This window comes from Uloborus diversus, chromosome 4, assembly GCF_026930045.1.
Source record: "Uloborus diversus isolate 005 chromosome 4, Udiv.v.3.1, whole genome shotgun sequence".
NCBI lineage: Eukaryota > Metazoa > Arthropoda > Arachnida > Araneae > Uloboridae > Uloborus > Uloborus diversus.
The window spans coordinates 121,518,627-121,534,396 of NC_072734.1; the positions used below are offsets into that span (position 1 = coordinate 121,518,627).

The following is a 15,770-nucleotide window of genomic DNA, read 5'->3' on the forward strand; positions in this document are numbered from 1 at the left end:
CATACGGCTCATTTTCTTAATTTTGAGGTCATAAAAGGAGATGCCCTTAGTAATATACGGTAAACTCCCGATTATCCGCGGAATAGGGTGGTTCAGTAACTGCGGACAAGCAAATTTGTGGATAATCAGCAAAGGTAAAAAAAATGCTGTTATATGCAAATAAAGCTTTAAAAGATTAATACCACTTGCATACGTTTAAATCAGGGTTGGCTTTCTGCCGGCAGAAACTAGTTTTTGCCATACCAGTGGCAGAAACTGGTTATAACCAGTAAAAACCGGCAGAAATTGACAAATACTTAAAAGCGTCTCTAATGCACAAGTAATCACTAAATGATATTCGTTTAATTAATATAAAAAATTAAATTTCACTTCATCATTTAAAAAAATAAAATCCTATGCTAGTGCGCTTGATTTAGTTCGAAAAGGGAACTTTTCAATTGCAGATGCTCGTAATATTTGGATTAATCTAACAAAGGACAAAAAAACATATGGGTGCTTAGGAAAGATGAGTGACGTACAGAATTAAACAGGCATTACTGATTGTTGTTTGCTCGCTTATATGCTTCATCTAAAGTGCTTGTGATTGAAATTAACTTGTGCTTCAAGAAGAAGGTGCCAGAACTTTACTTGCCAATATTAACGTAGATTTTCTACCTAATGTTACAGCTTTGCAAAAAAATTGGCCACATTTCTCAAAACTTATTTTTCCCCTCAAATTTTTACCATTACCCCCAGTTACTAGTTGGTTCATTTTAAAAAAATGTACAATAGAGGAAAGTTTAATGAACATTGCTTGTTCCTTGATGCATTGCCTGCTATCTTTTCTGTTAAAAGAATATTCTAAAATTTCTCATTTGTACATATTAAATTGAAAAACTGTTTAAATTTTAGAAACCACCTTTTCCAAGGGCAACTGTAGGGTCCAAACAATGTAACATTTGATTTTGAATTGTGATAATATTGTAATTAAATTGTGCTTTGGTTAACAGCTAATTTTTTTCTACTGTCTGTCAATAATTGATTTTTTGTCATTTTGAGTTTTTGCCAGTTTCTGCCGCAAATGTGGCAGAAAGTGGTTTTTGCCATGTTGATTTTAACCGGTTTCTACCAGTGGTTTTAACCACCTCGGCAGAAACTTGCCAACCCTGGTTTATAGCAAAACTATGGCAGTTTATGTAAAGGTGTATAAAAAGATTGCTCGTTATTGCAAACAGATTATGCATATAGACAAACAAATCATGCACGCACATTAACTGTAACTGATCAATCTAAATTACACCCAATACACAAAGGAGAGGGAGAGGATTTTTTTCAAGGCTGGTCCGGTCACTAATTATGCAAGTTAGTAGTATAAATCTAAACATCAGTAAGGTGGGGCTAAAAATTAATAAGGAGTGAAGATGTAAAGCTGTGTTGATTTAAGAATCAGGTTTCAACTTGTCAGGTTTTGCTGATTTTGAAAGGTTTAATGTCATTGGAAGGGAGAGGGAAGAAAGCAATAGAAATGTCTAAAAATAGATTTTGCACTTGGTAAGTTAAAATGTGTGCATTTATCTTCATTCAGTTAATCATTACAGATTGTTTTTGAAAGTGTGAAAGGCTGCAGATAATCCGCCCCATGGGTAATCAGGAGTTTACTGTATTCTGTTCTAAAGAAATTGATTTTTATCTATTTATGTTTTTAATTTTACTTTTTTCAACTTTGGTTATTTGTATTTCTGGAAAAGAGCAGCGCATGATATTTTTTTGCGAAATTTTGTTGGAACTTTTTTTCTTTTAAGAATTGGAATGTTCAATTTACTTATTCTGAAGATGTGCATGAAAAATTTGTGTCTTCAGTTGACTTCAAACAGCAAAACATCATGGATTGCTGGATATTGTCTTTCACCCAGAGTCTTCTAGCTTTTGTAACCAAGGAAATGAAAGGTATATCTCTTAAAAAGACATAAGTTTTTCTGTGATGTTTTAAAAATTCGTATTTATTTTAGGCTCATGCATAATATTCAAAAATTGGGCTGACCTGTGGTTAAAAAGGCATTTTTTATTTCTCTATTGAAATATTGATGCCAATGAGGACCACTTATACACCTGTATATATCTCATTAGCGTAATAAATACTATATTTTCCCGCATCAGCCAGTATGACTCAAAATTCAGGGTTCCCCAGGTTTTCAATAACCAGTTCCAGATCTATAAATTCTCCCCCCCCCCCCTCCACAAAAAATCACCAGAGCCCCTTACTTCCTACTGGATTTCTACGCCGCTGAGTACCACGGGCCCCTTTAGTACAGTGGGCTCCTCCGCACTGGAGTACGTGGATCCAGGCCTGTCAATAACCCTTTGCTTGTCCTCGTGAGCATGCCAGAAAAATAAAGTTAGAAAAATACCTTTAATTTAATATGATAAACATATATATAATTTTTGAAAATATCCAAGCTCTATATTTTACGTTATTAATATTATGAAACTGTTTATTTTCATTCAAATATCAATTAGCAGTGCTATTTTTGTTGCAGAGGGTGGGATTGGACCAATTAAGCCAAATTGGAATCTTTTCTTCATCCTGCTCCCAAAGCATCATATTTTTTCCAAATTTCTCTAGCCTGCCCCAAAAACATGGAAAAGAAAAGTTTCATCTAGCACCAAATCGCCGATCATCTCCAATCAAAAGTCCCTTTTTTAGCAAAACCTTGAAAAAAGCTTCATGCAACACATTGTCGATGATCATTGAAAGTTTGCGATTGTTTTTTTTTATGAGCAAAATTTGGGGTAAATAATTCCTAAAAAGGGTTAGACAGCACATGATCAAGGATTGTTGAAAGTTCGCTGTTGTGTGCTGTGTTTTTATTTTCACTATTTTTTAAACCATTTCGCATTGGAAAAAATTGGGGCAGCATTCCCCCCTTAAATTGTGTTTTGCTTAATCCCGGGGTTCCATGAAACTTTTTCTTTCTTTTTTTCCGTAATTTTCAAAGTAATCTCTTGAAAAAAAAAGTTTGAGTGAATCTGTTAATCAGTATTTTCCCATTGAAGAGCCTTTTTCTATTAGGTTAGGTTAGTAAGTTAGTTTTGTAAGGAAAAAACGTCTCCTTTTTAGCAAACTAATTCTCTTCATTTTGTAAATGTGCCCTAAACTATAGTATGAGAAGAATTGGTGTTTTTGCTCTACATTATTTCCCATTATTTTTTCAACTTATTGTACAACCTTTTTATAAATTGTTTTTCAATTGCCACAAATTTTGTTTTGCATTTCTTTTTTTCATATCATAAATTTATTTTAGAATATAGGTTATATACAGTTGTACCTAGACTGGTTAAATTTGTGGATCATCTTACAAACTGGTATGTAAGAATGAATAGAAAACGATTGAAGGTACGTTTAAACTGTCTATCTTCCTGTTAAAATAATAATAATAATATGACTAAACCATGAATACAATTATGAGAAAAGAATGTTTTGTAGGGTGAAGGAGGGGAAGCAGATTGCAGAACTGCATTAGAAACATTATTTTCTGTTTTGTACAGTATGATTAGAATGATGGTGAGTTAATTTCCCTTTTTAATTAAAACATTTTTAAAGTAAATATAGTGAAAATATTTTTTTGAAATTGATTGGTATTGCCAAATATGAGCATGTGTTTTATAATTATCTTCACCCTTCAACTCTTTAGATATTCTGAGAAATTCCCAAGTATTAAACAAAATCCTTCTCAGAACTTGCTTTATTAATTCATTAATTTATTTTAAAGTAAATCTGCAGTTTGTATTGTCAAAGCTTTTTGGATTTTGTTGCATTTTCATTCATTTTTTCCTTTAATTGAACTTTGTTAGTAAAGAGGCAAATTGATTTTTTTTTTCGTGCTCAAAATCAATTTTAAATTATATCACTGTAACTTGGAATATACATTTTTTGGCCTGATTTTGTACGTTTTTGTCATCTTTTACTCATTAATTTTTGTTAAAAATATTGTAAATAAGCAGTTTGCTTTAGTAACTGAATATAATTTCAGTTAATATTATTATTTAACTGGCTAAAAGACAAACCATATGAGGCAGTAAGAGGCAAAGGGTGTAAGTGGACATTTTCAAGTTTTGATTAAAAAGCATTTCAAAATAAGGTCCTAGGTAGGCTTTCATTGAATTTTTTTTATATATATTGGGTTGTTCGGAAAGTAATTTCGTTTTTTTCCCCGTCAGAGGACTTAATTAAGTTTTTTCGAAACCAACTTCACACTTAAGGCCGCATAACCATTATATGTCTTGAGAGCTGATATTGCAAGGCTTGTGTGTGAAAAAGTTCTATTAATTCTACGCAGTAGTTTTTGGTTGGTGCCCTTTTAAATATGGAGAGCAATAAGCAGCATTTTCGTCATATTTTACTTTTTTACTTCAGAAAAGGTAAAAATGCTGTCCAAGCGAGAAAAAAAATTGACGGATGTGTATGGAGAAGGCGTGTTAACAGTACGCCAGTGCCAGAACTGGTTTGCAAAATTTCGATCCGGCAATTTTGATGTCGAAGATGCACCACGGTCTGGAAGGCCGGTCGAAGCTGACAAAGATGCGATAAAGGCATTAGTTGATGCAAATCGGCGAATAACCACACGAGAGATCGGTGAGAGATTAAATTTGTCGAATTCGACTGTTTTATGGCCATTTGAAAGGCATGGGCTTAACCTCAAAGCTCGATGTGTGGGTGCCCCATGTCCTTACGGAGCGAAATTTGTGTCGTCGCGTTGACGCGTGTGATTCGCTCCTCATACGTCAAGAAAATGATCCATTTTTGAAGCGGATTATTACTGGGGACGAAAAATGGGTTGTATACAACAATGTTAAACGCAAGAGGTCATGGAGCAGAAAAGATGAACCGGCTCAAAGCGTGTCAAAAGCCAACATTCACCAAAAAAAGGTGATGCTCTCCGTTTGGTGGGATGTCAAAGGAATCGTTTTTTTTTTTTGAGCTTTTTGCCGGACAATACAAAGATTAATTCAGAAGTCTATTGTCATCAGCTGGACAAATTGAATGATTCATTTAAAGAGAAGAGGCCCGAATCAATCAACAGGAAGGGTGTAGTGTTCCACCAGGATAATGCGAGACCTCACACAAGTTTGGTCACCTCACCAAAAACTTTTACAGCTTGAATGGGACATACTGCAACATCCACCATATTCTCCAGATCTGGCGCCTTCCGACTACTATTTGTTCCGTTCCCTGCAAAATTTTTTGATGGCAAAACCTTTACCTCAAATGAAGATGTCAAAAACCACCTGAACCAGTTTTTTGCCAGCAAGGACCAAAACTTTTATGAGAGGGGAATTATGTTACTGCCAGAAAGATGGCAAAAGGTGTTGGACCAGAATGGCCAATATATAATTTAATAAAATATTTATTCATTATACGAAAACTGTCTTTCATGTTCCCCAAAAAAAAAACGAAATGACTTTCCGAACAACCCAATATAAATCACACTGTATAGCAGCATTGACCAGGGCTACAAATTCTATCTCTTGCCCCAAAGCAGAGGGGAAGTTCACCTACCATTTGTAATGGTTTTCTCAAAATTTTTAATTTTGGCATTTATATCCCTTTGCTTCTAACTGACTGCTTTATATGACATTAGCTGATGTTCATTGTGCAAGATATTTGTTTTTTACATTCCAATTGTAGAAGCAAAGTTTTAATGTATGCAAGGATACATTAAAATACACATATAACAAAGACATTAATATAACAAGGTACAATCAAGGCATGTTGATATTTTTCACTTTCAAAAGCAAGTTTTCTTCTCAATCTGTGATTATCAATATAATAGAATACTTAACAAAATAGAATACTACAATACTACGAAATATAATAAAATACTTGTTCACTCTGTTTCTCATGTATCAGTTTATATCATTTAGCAATATAAACCTTCAGAAGGCTTAAAACTAAACTTCACCACACATTAACTTTATTTTGTTTCATGGTATTTAATTAGTGGTTTTAAAGATATTAATTTAAAATACTAGTCCTTGAGTTATGAAACCTTTTTCACCAGGCTAAAGTAAAAAAATAGCCATCAGTTTCTAGAACATCTGGATACTTGAAAGCTATCATTGCTTCTGGACGGCAAAATTGACGTGATGCTTTTATTTAATCATAGATGATTTCAAAATGAGAATTATGTAATTTGTAAGAAGTATTGTAATCACAAAACATTTTTCAGTCAAATTTTGACCTAAATTTCTATTTTACTCAACCCTGATTAAGCGTTTAGTTTTTTCAGGCCTGTTTGTACAAGCAAGTGTACTTAGGAATGTACATTTTGACCATCCCCGAGCCCGGTTGCAGAAACCTCAACACTGATGTGCAATACAGTCTTGAGACAGCTTGCAGGCTATTTATCGGTTAGGATGAGGGAAAAACTAATTTCAAAAGAATAATATTTAACATTTTGTTCGCTGACTTTAATTTTCAGCAAACGAGGATTTGTACTGTATTTTCTCTAATATAATTTACGGACAGCATGTAGTTTTTTTAAGTTAAGGACCTTATTTTTATGCATTTTTCAATGCTAATTTAGATTAAACTGATGTTGGTATCATCTTGTAGACTATTTTGGAAGAATTTTATATGCGTCTCAGACTGCCGAAAAAAATTCTGCTGCTAGGTCTGAAAGATAATTGTCATGCGTTTTCCTATGATGTCTACATGTGCATATGTACCTATGTATGTTGCCTTACTCAAAAATGTTATTCCATAGAACGTTAAAACATATTGAGTCCTCCAGTTGTGCACCTCTGCTCCAAAACAAAATTTTTAGACACTTTTTATGGCAAAAGTCAAGTCAGAAGATGCTTATATCAGACCAAAATTAAAAGCTGAATGTTTCAAATCTACTATAAAACTTCTTAAGATCATCCCTGCAACATAGTACTAAAGAGCTGAATGCATAAAGTAAAAAGAAAACAGCAAGATAGAAATAGTAAAGCCTATTTCCGCAGTTTTAAGTAACTTATCTCTTCTTTTCTTTCATTCAGGCTCCATTCACTCCATTTTTTTACGGAACTAATGTACCAGAATCTCAAGAAAGTATTAAGTGACTTGGAAAGAAACGGTAATCTTGAGGAGTATACATTATCTCTCCCTCCCACTACCTCGGTAAGTAACTACACATACTGATCTTGCTACAGTATCAAGAACTTTTCCTTAAATTTTTTGTATGAAAAATTGTCTTAAAAACATTGATTATTTCAGTTTTAAAATGTAATGCATGGATGCAAGACCTTCCATCTCATTACGGATTTCCGTCTTAAGCTATATTTCCGAGACGGAGGTCGGGACAGAAAGAAATTCAATGACTTTCCTTCAGTTTTTACTTTTAAAAAAAATTGAGTGTTTGAAAAATATGCTTTAATATTACTGGACCGTTCCATAACCACGAATTTGCATCAATATTCTCTTGATTTTCTGCCACGGACTTGTTTTGTTTGCAACATGCTTTTGAAGGAGTGGCTTTTAGACTCACTTTGTTTGACGTTTTTTAGGTTGCTCTGTTATTTCCAACTCACTGCGTTGCAGACAGCAGAGTTGCTCACTATTCTCCCTGATTTATCGAATTAATTGTCTCTATTTGAAAATTTAGCCTTTTCTCTTTCTATTTTCGATCATCCTTTCATTTTTTTTCTCATTTGCTTTTTTTTTTTTGCAAACTTTACACCCATAAATGAAAGTTATGTGCACTCTTAAAATGTCTTCGAGTTGAATCTGAATCACCGATTGAGAGTGATTGCTGACGGGATGAAATGTGTACTCCACAGCCAAGGGCATTCATGTACCAGGCAAAACAGAAACTATCAGGGACTTAAAAAATTTTAATAAAAATGGGAATTTCGGAAAGGATCGGGGGAAATTTTCAAGCTGGTTTGAAACACCGATGGGTAACTGTTCCTGCATTTTTGACATGTTTCTGGTAAAATATTCTAAGACTTGAAGAATCACTAATTCCAATTGTCTTTCAATCTAACACTCGCTAGAATGGAAATATGGGGGAGGGGGGAAAAGAATAACCGCAGCACAAATTTGCAAAAAAACGCAGCATTTGCGAAGAGGGTAAGTTCTCAAATTAACCCACGATACTGAGGTTGTATCTTGGACAATCTAAGAGGGGAGGGGTGTACTCAAAGGCTCCAGAATAAAATATCGAAAAACTGAATTGAAAGCCATTTCTGAAGCTATGAATGGTTCGGGATTTTTCCTCTGCAAACTCTTAAAAATTTAAAAGTCAAAAATGTTTAGACTATCTTTAATGATGGAAAAGTGTGGAGGGATTTTTTAAAAAAATCGGAAACTGGAGTCTTGAAAACACTAATTTAGGCAATCTCTGATGAATTGATGTGAGATGGTTTTGGTGTTCTAACCTGAAAATGTTTTGTAATTGATGTATTAAAACTATTTGAGTCTATACATAAATTTCTTAAGAGAAACAGAATTTGGGACCCTCTCCCGGAAAGTGTTTGTAATTGAAGTCTTAAAACTTCTAGGTATTCTTTGGCAATGTCGAGGGGGGGGGGCTGTCTTTAGGCAAAATTCTGAAACTGGAGTCTTGAAAGCGCAACTTTAGAGCATCTTGAAGTTCGGGGTCCCCCTTCCCCGAAAAGTATTCAAAGCTGAAATATTCAGAACTCGGCTTTAGGTAATCTTTGAGGGAATTAAGAAGAGGGAATTCTCGAAGGCTTTATCTCAATAAATTTTAGAACTTAAATTCTTAAAACTTCAGTGATGAAAAGGGGGAACAGCAAATTTAAGTCAAATTTAGGCAACTTTGGGGAAGAAGTTCGGGGGGGGGGGGGACTCTCTCTCCCTAAAATTTCTCCATGCTGAAGTATAGAACTGCTATTTTGGCTATTTTTGAGTGATTTAAGAGTTAGGGAATTCGGGGTAAGGGGTCTTTTTCAGAACATTTTCGAAATTGAAGTCTTAAAACTTTGGGTTGTTTTTGGCAGTGTGGGGGAGAGGAATTGCTTGTTCAATAAAAAAAGAAATCTTAGACACAAACTTACACTGCCTTTAATAAACACAAAGGGGGGGGGGATTCCGCCGCCCAGCTCGAAATATTTCCGTTTCTGAAATTTTAAGAGCTCTGTTTTGGGCTATCTTTGGATGACTTAAGGGGGAAGGGAGTAGGAAGTTTCTTTCAAAAAGTTTCCAAAAAAAAAAATCAAGTGTTAAAACTTTTAGGCGGTCGTAAGTCATGTATATTGGTAAGGTGGGTGCTGTTCCTGGAAAAAATTTAGAAACTGAAGCCTTAAAACTCAAATTTAGGATATTTGTGGTGAACTCAAAGGAAGGGGTTCGGGAGTTCTCTTCCGAAAATTTTCGATGCTGAAATATTTAAAACGCCACTTTAGGCTATATTTGAGTGCCTTAAGAGGGATGTGATTCGAAGGCCCTCCCTGGGGTGAGGTTTCAATTACCCTATTTTTTTTTAATTAATGAAAATTGGAAAGTGTGCCTCATTTAAAAAATGTACCTACTTCACTGAAGTGGTTCTTTTATGGTTAATTGCACCTCCTGCTATCTTATAAAAGAATTACTTTTCAAATGAAGACTGGGGGGGTGATGCCAGTTCATTATCATTAGTCACCCATACCTTTCCCCCCACTTTTCCTTCTTTTCTGGTTTGTTGGCGCTACCTTGGGTAGACTTTCCAATCAGAACTGATTTATATTGCAAAAGTGAAATGTCCCAAGTGATTTTATTGCTGCAATAAAATTTTTTACGATCAGCAAAAAACTAATGGCGGCGAGCCCCGAACGCTTTTACCCCTAACATTATCCAGCATCGTCTAAAATTGTGTTTTTGGAACTTCAATTTCGAAATATTGCCGAAGGAGAATTCCTGAACACCATGCCTTCCATAATGCATTCAAAAAGCGTATAAACCTTATGATAGATGGAGTACAATTTTGTGTTTAAAGCTTCAATTTTGGGGAGAATCCAACCCCCCCCCCCCCCTCCACTAATATTTTTGGAGGTCGCCCAATATTGTGGTTTTGGGACTATCAGTGTGAAAAAAAAGATGTAAGAGTCCCTGAACCCCTCTTTTCCCCGAACTTTACAAAAATGGCCTACCATTGCCTTTTTTGGACTTCAATTTAAAAGAAATTCCTGGGGGAGAACCCCTAGACCCCCCGTTATTGGCGGTTTTTAGGTTTTAAGAATTACAATATCAAAACACTTAAATATTACAATTTAAACTCAGTTCATGTTGTTAGAAAAAGTCAAAAGCTTAAAATTCAAATCAAACACAGATTCCAAAAATGGTATAGTCAAAATCTACAATGTTTGTACACATAAATTTTTCCTTAGGCATGCATGCTCAGGGGGGCGGGGGCTGAAAATATTTTTCGTCTTGAACACATCACCAAACTTGCACCCATGATGTAATGATACAGGGTTGCCAACTGCTCTGTATCGTTCGCAGTTGCTCCGCAAAAACTCTGTAGAGGAGTTATTCTGTTCCTAATAATCCTAGCCAGGTATTTTCAAGCAATCGCAAATTGCCCCTCGCTTCTCTTCTGCTCGTCAGTATTTTCTTTCTCGCTGCTTCTTTTTGCATAGTAAAGGAAATATTGTAATCATAAAAAAAATTCACTCAAATATCGGCCTAAATTTCCATTTTACTCTCTTCTAATGAATGTTGAGTGATTTTCTCTGTCCCACCGCGCGTACATATGTGCCTAAGAAAGTATGGGCACCCGAAATCAGGCTGGGATCTATAGTTTTTGGGCCCCCCAGCCACAAATTCTGTGAGGCCCTCCCCAGAGACCAGCAGCATACATTTGCAACGTTAATAAGTCTTAGTGCTAGTTTTTTTTTTCTTTTCAATTTTTTTCCAATTTCTTGGGCCTTTTGGCCCTTTTAGGACCATTTGATAGGGTGTGCAGGGGCGTCGCTAGGTCAGAAAACGGGGGGGAGGCATTTTGCGGTGCCTTAGTTGTTTGAAATGCATGTTTCAGTATGCAGAGAGAGAAGAATGCTTCTGGTTTAGCAGGGAGTCATATTACTCTGTCTTTAGTACGAACAAATACAGCTGTTCATTATATTCAACTACAGTCGAACCTGCCTATCTCGAAAACCTCCCTATGTCGAAGTTTTTCATTTTCCCTGCACATAAAGTATTAATTCAATGTTTTCCCCCCATGTTTGTTTCGAATAAAATTTTCTGAAAATCTGTATATCTCAAATTTCGACTAAAGTGTTTTTCTTGAATTCGATCCCCAACGATCTTTATTAACTGGAATTTTGGGACAAAAAGCATTTTTCTTAATATTAGCAGTCACATAATCCTCCAGAAATAAAACTTTATGTACAAGAAGCACGTTTTCCAGCAATTATATCCATTCGGAAACTGAGAGGAAGGGGACATTGTTGATTAGTGAAATTGCTTCCAAAGTTTTACTTTCGAGTCATTGCTCCAATTACTCATTTTTAGAGCTTTTTTCAAAACCTCTGTATCTCGAAACCTCCATATCTCGAATTTTTCTTCTCTCCCGTAAAATTCGAGGTAGACAGGTTCGACTGTATGTCCAGGAAGAGGGACCGGGAAAAACTTTTAGGATTGTAGTTCGAAAACCACAGCTTTAAGTGATCCATTGTGATGTTAATACAGGAAGCTATTCGGGGATCATGCAGATAACTATTCGAAATTTCAACTCCAAGTATGCAATTCTGAAGTATTTCCGATTGTGACAGGAAAAAAAATGGGGAGGGGGGGGTCTTTCCCACGGAAATTTTTTTAAATTTTAGTTTGAAATATATAGTTTTAAACTATCTAAAGTAACGTTAAGGGAGAAAGAGATTCGGAGGCTATCCCTAGAAATAATTTGAAATTGAAGCCTTAAAAACGCGATTGTAGGCTTTCTTTGCTAAAAGTTAATGTACCATTAGTTTCTTGAAGTTAATGCTCTGTAAACGTAATTTAAGCCAATCTTCAATGACAAGGGGAAGAGCTTTTAAGGGGCTTGTGCGCAAAAATGTTTTGTAATTGAAGTACTGAAACCGAGATTAAAGACGTTTTTTGATGATGTTGGTGTGAGAAAGAGAGAGAGATAGAGGGGGAGGGGGCATTCTTCCAAAAAACTTTCGATGTTGTAGGAAACCCTGTTTTAGAAGATTTTTGGAAATGTTAATGAGAGTTTGAAGTCTTCTCCTGGAAACATAATTGAAATTCCATTAACACAATTGCAGGTGATTTTCAGGAATGTTATAGGGGGAGGGGATTTGAGGAATCTCCCTCGTAAGGTTTTCAGAATTGAAGAATTAACAATGAAGTTTTAGAGGATCTTCGGTGATATTAGAAGGAGGATAGATTTGAGAGACCTCTAGAAGTTTTTTAAAATAAAAGTCCGAAAGACAAAATTTATTTGATCTTGAATGATGGGGATGGGAAGGCATTTCTCAGGGGGTTACGATGTGAGCACTCTCTTGGGAGTTTTTCAAAATTGCAGTCCTTAGATCTTCATGTGTAAGCCATCTTTAATAACGTTAGAGCAAAAGATGGGATTCGAGAAAATTCCCCCAGAATTCTTTTAAAACTTAAGTTTCAAAACTAACTTCCAGACTACATTCAAGCATTTAGAGCTTCTGGTGTGAGTAGGGTAACCCAAAAAAAATGAAAGTTGGTTTTTCAAGTCGTGCACCCTCTTATATTTTCCCTCATCAAAACAATTATAAAAAAAGTTTCATATGATGAAGGGGGGCTTCTTTTTATTGCAAAGTAATTAGCTAACTTGGTTTCTTTAAGGTGCTGGTGAATCAAAATGTCATGATAATGATCTACAAAACTATAACCCAACACACAAAAGCAGAAAAAAAAACTATACTATTTCCTGCACTAATTTTATTGGTTAGGATTACTAACGTGTAGGGGGACCCGTAAAAACCTGCACGCAGATGCACAAGTCCCTTACCTTGACATTGTAAAATATGCCTCTATAGATGATAGCACAATGCCTACACCAGAAGCCAGTTGATCAACGAAGAAATCAATATTTTGTAGATTTTTATTTAATTTTACTAAGTGGCTAGTGCATGTGTTCCAGTTCAGTACCACAAAAAGTGCTTACTAATCCCCCTCCGTAACCCCTAAAAACACCTGTGTAGAAAGTCGCTTGCTGCTCGCCGCCCTGTTTTATCAACTCCTTTTGTAAAATATGTAGCTGTTTTTGATTGTAAATGACTCTATAAGTAAATTTCAATTGACAGCTAAATAAATGAGAAAGCATGAAATCCCACCTACACAATTTTTATCGTATCTGTTGAGTTAAGTTTTCTTAGTTTACTTTTGCAATGCTTTATTTTCTTTTTTTTTTGTTTCTATATTCATATTTTTAATATTTAATGCTTAGACTACTTCTCTGAGAATTTCTTAGTAGAAACCTTGTTTTCCTGCCGGAGGCACCACTCTAAGTTGCCGCAGCTCTAAAGCTGCCGCCCGGGGCAAAACCCCCGGCTTGCCCCCCTCCCCCCTCTTAAAATTATCAATGCTAACTTTTTAAATTCTGCTGCTGTATGAAAATGCCTTGTGAGGACATTTCTAGAGTTTGCAAACCTACAGTTGCTAGGATATTGAAAAATAAAATCAGTCTGTCCAATGTCATTTACTTTTGCGTTATGTTTGATTCGTATGTTGTCCTCTTAGTAGAATTAAATAATATCTATAAAAAGTGCTTTATTTGCTACAATACTCAAAGTTTTTTTTTTATTATATAATTGAAAAAAGCCCTGAAATGCATATTTTTGTATACAGGAAAATTTTTCTAAGACCATAAAAAAGGCAAATTTAAGTGATGTGAAATTTCATTTATTATTGATTTCTTTTGGATACAGAGCATTGCAGAGCTGCCAACTGCTCTGATAAAATACCGTAATTTCTGGTAGATAAGCCGCCCTATCATATACGCCGCAAATGCAATAATTTTTTATCGGATAAGCTGCCCCATCGTATACGCCGCAGAAGTGCGTATCAAAACATGGCGCCCCACCCCCTTTATATATCTTTATATATATACGGTTGCGATGATTTATTATAGTTAGAAAAAACTGCAACAAGCAACTGCACTTGTTGATAGATAGAAATGGAATAAACTTCAGATAAAAAAAAAGTCAGAAAATGCTACGGTTACACAAAAAACTAGTTTTGCCAGATGATATCTACATTTGGTTGGATGAGAAATTTTGAAATCATTGTGTTATACTTAGCAGCTCATCAAAAAATTGTTTACCCATTATCAATTGATTCTTTTTTTTTTTAATTTATCATCATTGAGACATTTTTACTCAGACTATAGGCACTCTAACTCAGACAAGCTAGCTATTCCTCCATTGAAACGTATGTTACCATTACGAATCTGACAACGCTGGAAAGAACAACAACAGCGAACAGAGGTAAAATCGGCGCAAACGAACACGGGTTTAAAGGTGTGAGAAATTAAATTTAATGAAAAACCTGTTTCATGGTGCAATTTGAGAGCTCTACTAGCGTTTTTTAATGAATTTTAACATTGCCGCTCAATTAGGCTAACATGAAAAGCACCAAGAAAGAAGGTTGAGGGGAAATTTTTTCAGATATGCCGCAGATGTTAAATTTCAACTTTAAAACACATATAAGCCACGGCTTATCTACCCGAAATTACGGTAGTAATTTCTACAAATTCAAGTCTTGAGTTACGAATCTTTTCTTCCATAAGCTCACTTATTTTACAAAATTGGTTTCTTGTAACCTCAAAACACATGAGTGTAGTAATCTGTAATTTTTTATAAAGAGTACTAGGTAAATTAACGCATCTTGAACAGTTTTTCCCTGAAGATCAAATAGCATTTACAAATATGTTAGAAATATTTGAGAGAATGTAAAGTTGCTCTAAACTAAGGAGTAACTTTGAATTAGGAAAGAAGTTGTTTAACAGGCTCAATATTTTGAAATCGTGTCCTATAAACATGCTTTCTTTCAGCTTTTAATAAATGTATCCTTGTGTCTTCATTTAGTTTAATGATAATTTTTTTTTTTTAATTACAGTGAAAATTTGATAAATGCTGTCGTTGAAAGGAAAGTGTCTAGAATGCAAGAAGTAATTGATATAGGACGTCTTATCCGAGAAAGAAACACTCTACCTATTAAGGTAATATTTATAATGCTATATACTGTTTTCCTACTGGAACATTAATGTCATTTATGTTTTGATAGTACAAGGTTTAAATTATGTAAAAGGCCCAGAACTGATGTTAAATAAGACTAGTAGACATGTGTAAAATCCTCTAGTTCCAAAAGTGAGTTCCAGCATTAGCAATTTATTGTTATAAAATAAATGTTTAGTCATAACATATTTTTTTTAAATTTATAAAGCTCATGCTTTGTACTAAGAGAGTAGTTATCCCCCCCTCAAGTGTTTGCAATATCTTGAATAAAAATGATTATGTGTTTGTATGTGTGTGTATTTATTCATTGATAATTAATTTGTTAATTAATTAGAACCTAGATTATTGAGAATTAGTGAACTATTTTTTGAAAATTGAAATTTTCAGAAAAGTGAGAATGCTTCATTTTTAAAACTAGCAGGGGTCGATCCAGGTTTTATTTTTTGGGTCCCCATTTTGTGAAAAGGCAAAATATTTTTGTGAAATTCCTTTATTTTTGTAAAAAAGACCTTCTTGTGATTTTTTTTCTTGGAAAAGATTATATTAAAGCATTTTTAGCTGTCGTATCGTTATAGAAAAGCCCTAGACAG

General features: G+C 34.8%; 1 protein-coding gene across 1 annotated transcript in view; it reads left to right on the plus strand.

Annotated features, from left to right (window-relative positions):
• Positions 1 to 1,781: 1,781 nt before the first annotated feature.
• Positions 1,782 to 15,770, plus strand: part of LOC129219791 (isoleucine--tRNA ligase, cytoplasmic-like) — a gene marked incomplete at its 5' end in the record, with an annotated part of 34,522 nt that continues 20,533 nt past the window's right edge. Inside the window, 7 exon segments of the mRNA XM_054854093.1 lie at positions 1,782 to 1,926; positions 3,282 to 3,373; positions 3,464 to 3,541; positions 7,021 to 7,035; positions 7,037 to 7,102; positions 7,104 to 7,141; positions 15,062 to 15,164. Coding sequence (XP_054710068.1) covers positions 1,782 to 1,926; positions 3,282 to 3,373; positions 3,464 to 3,541; positions 7,021 to 7,035; positions 7,037 to 7,102; positions 7,104 to 7,141; positions 15,062 to 15,164 — 537 coding nt within the window.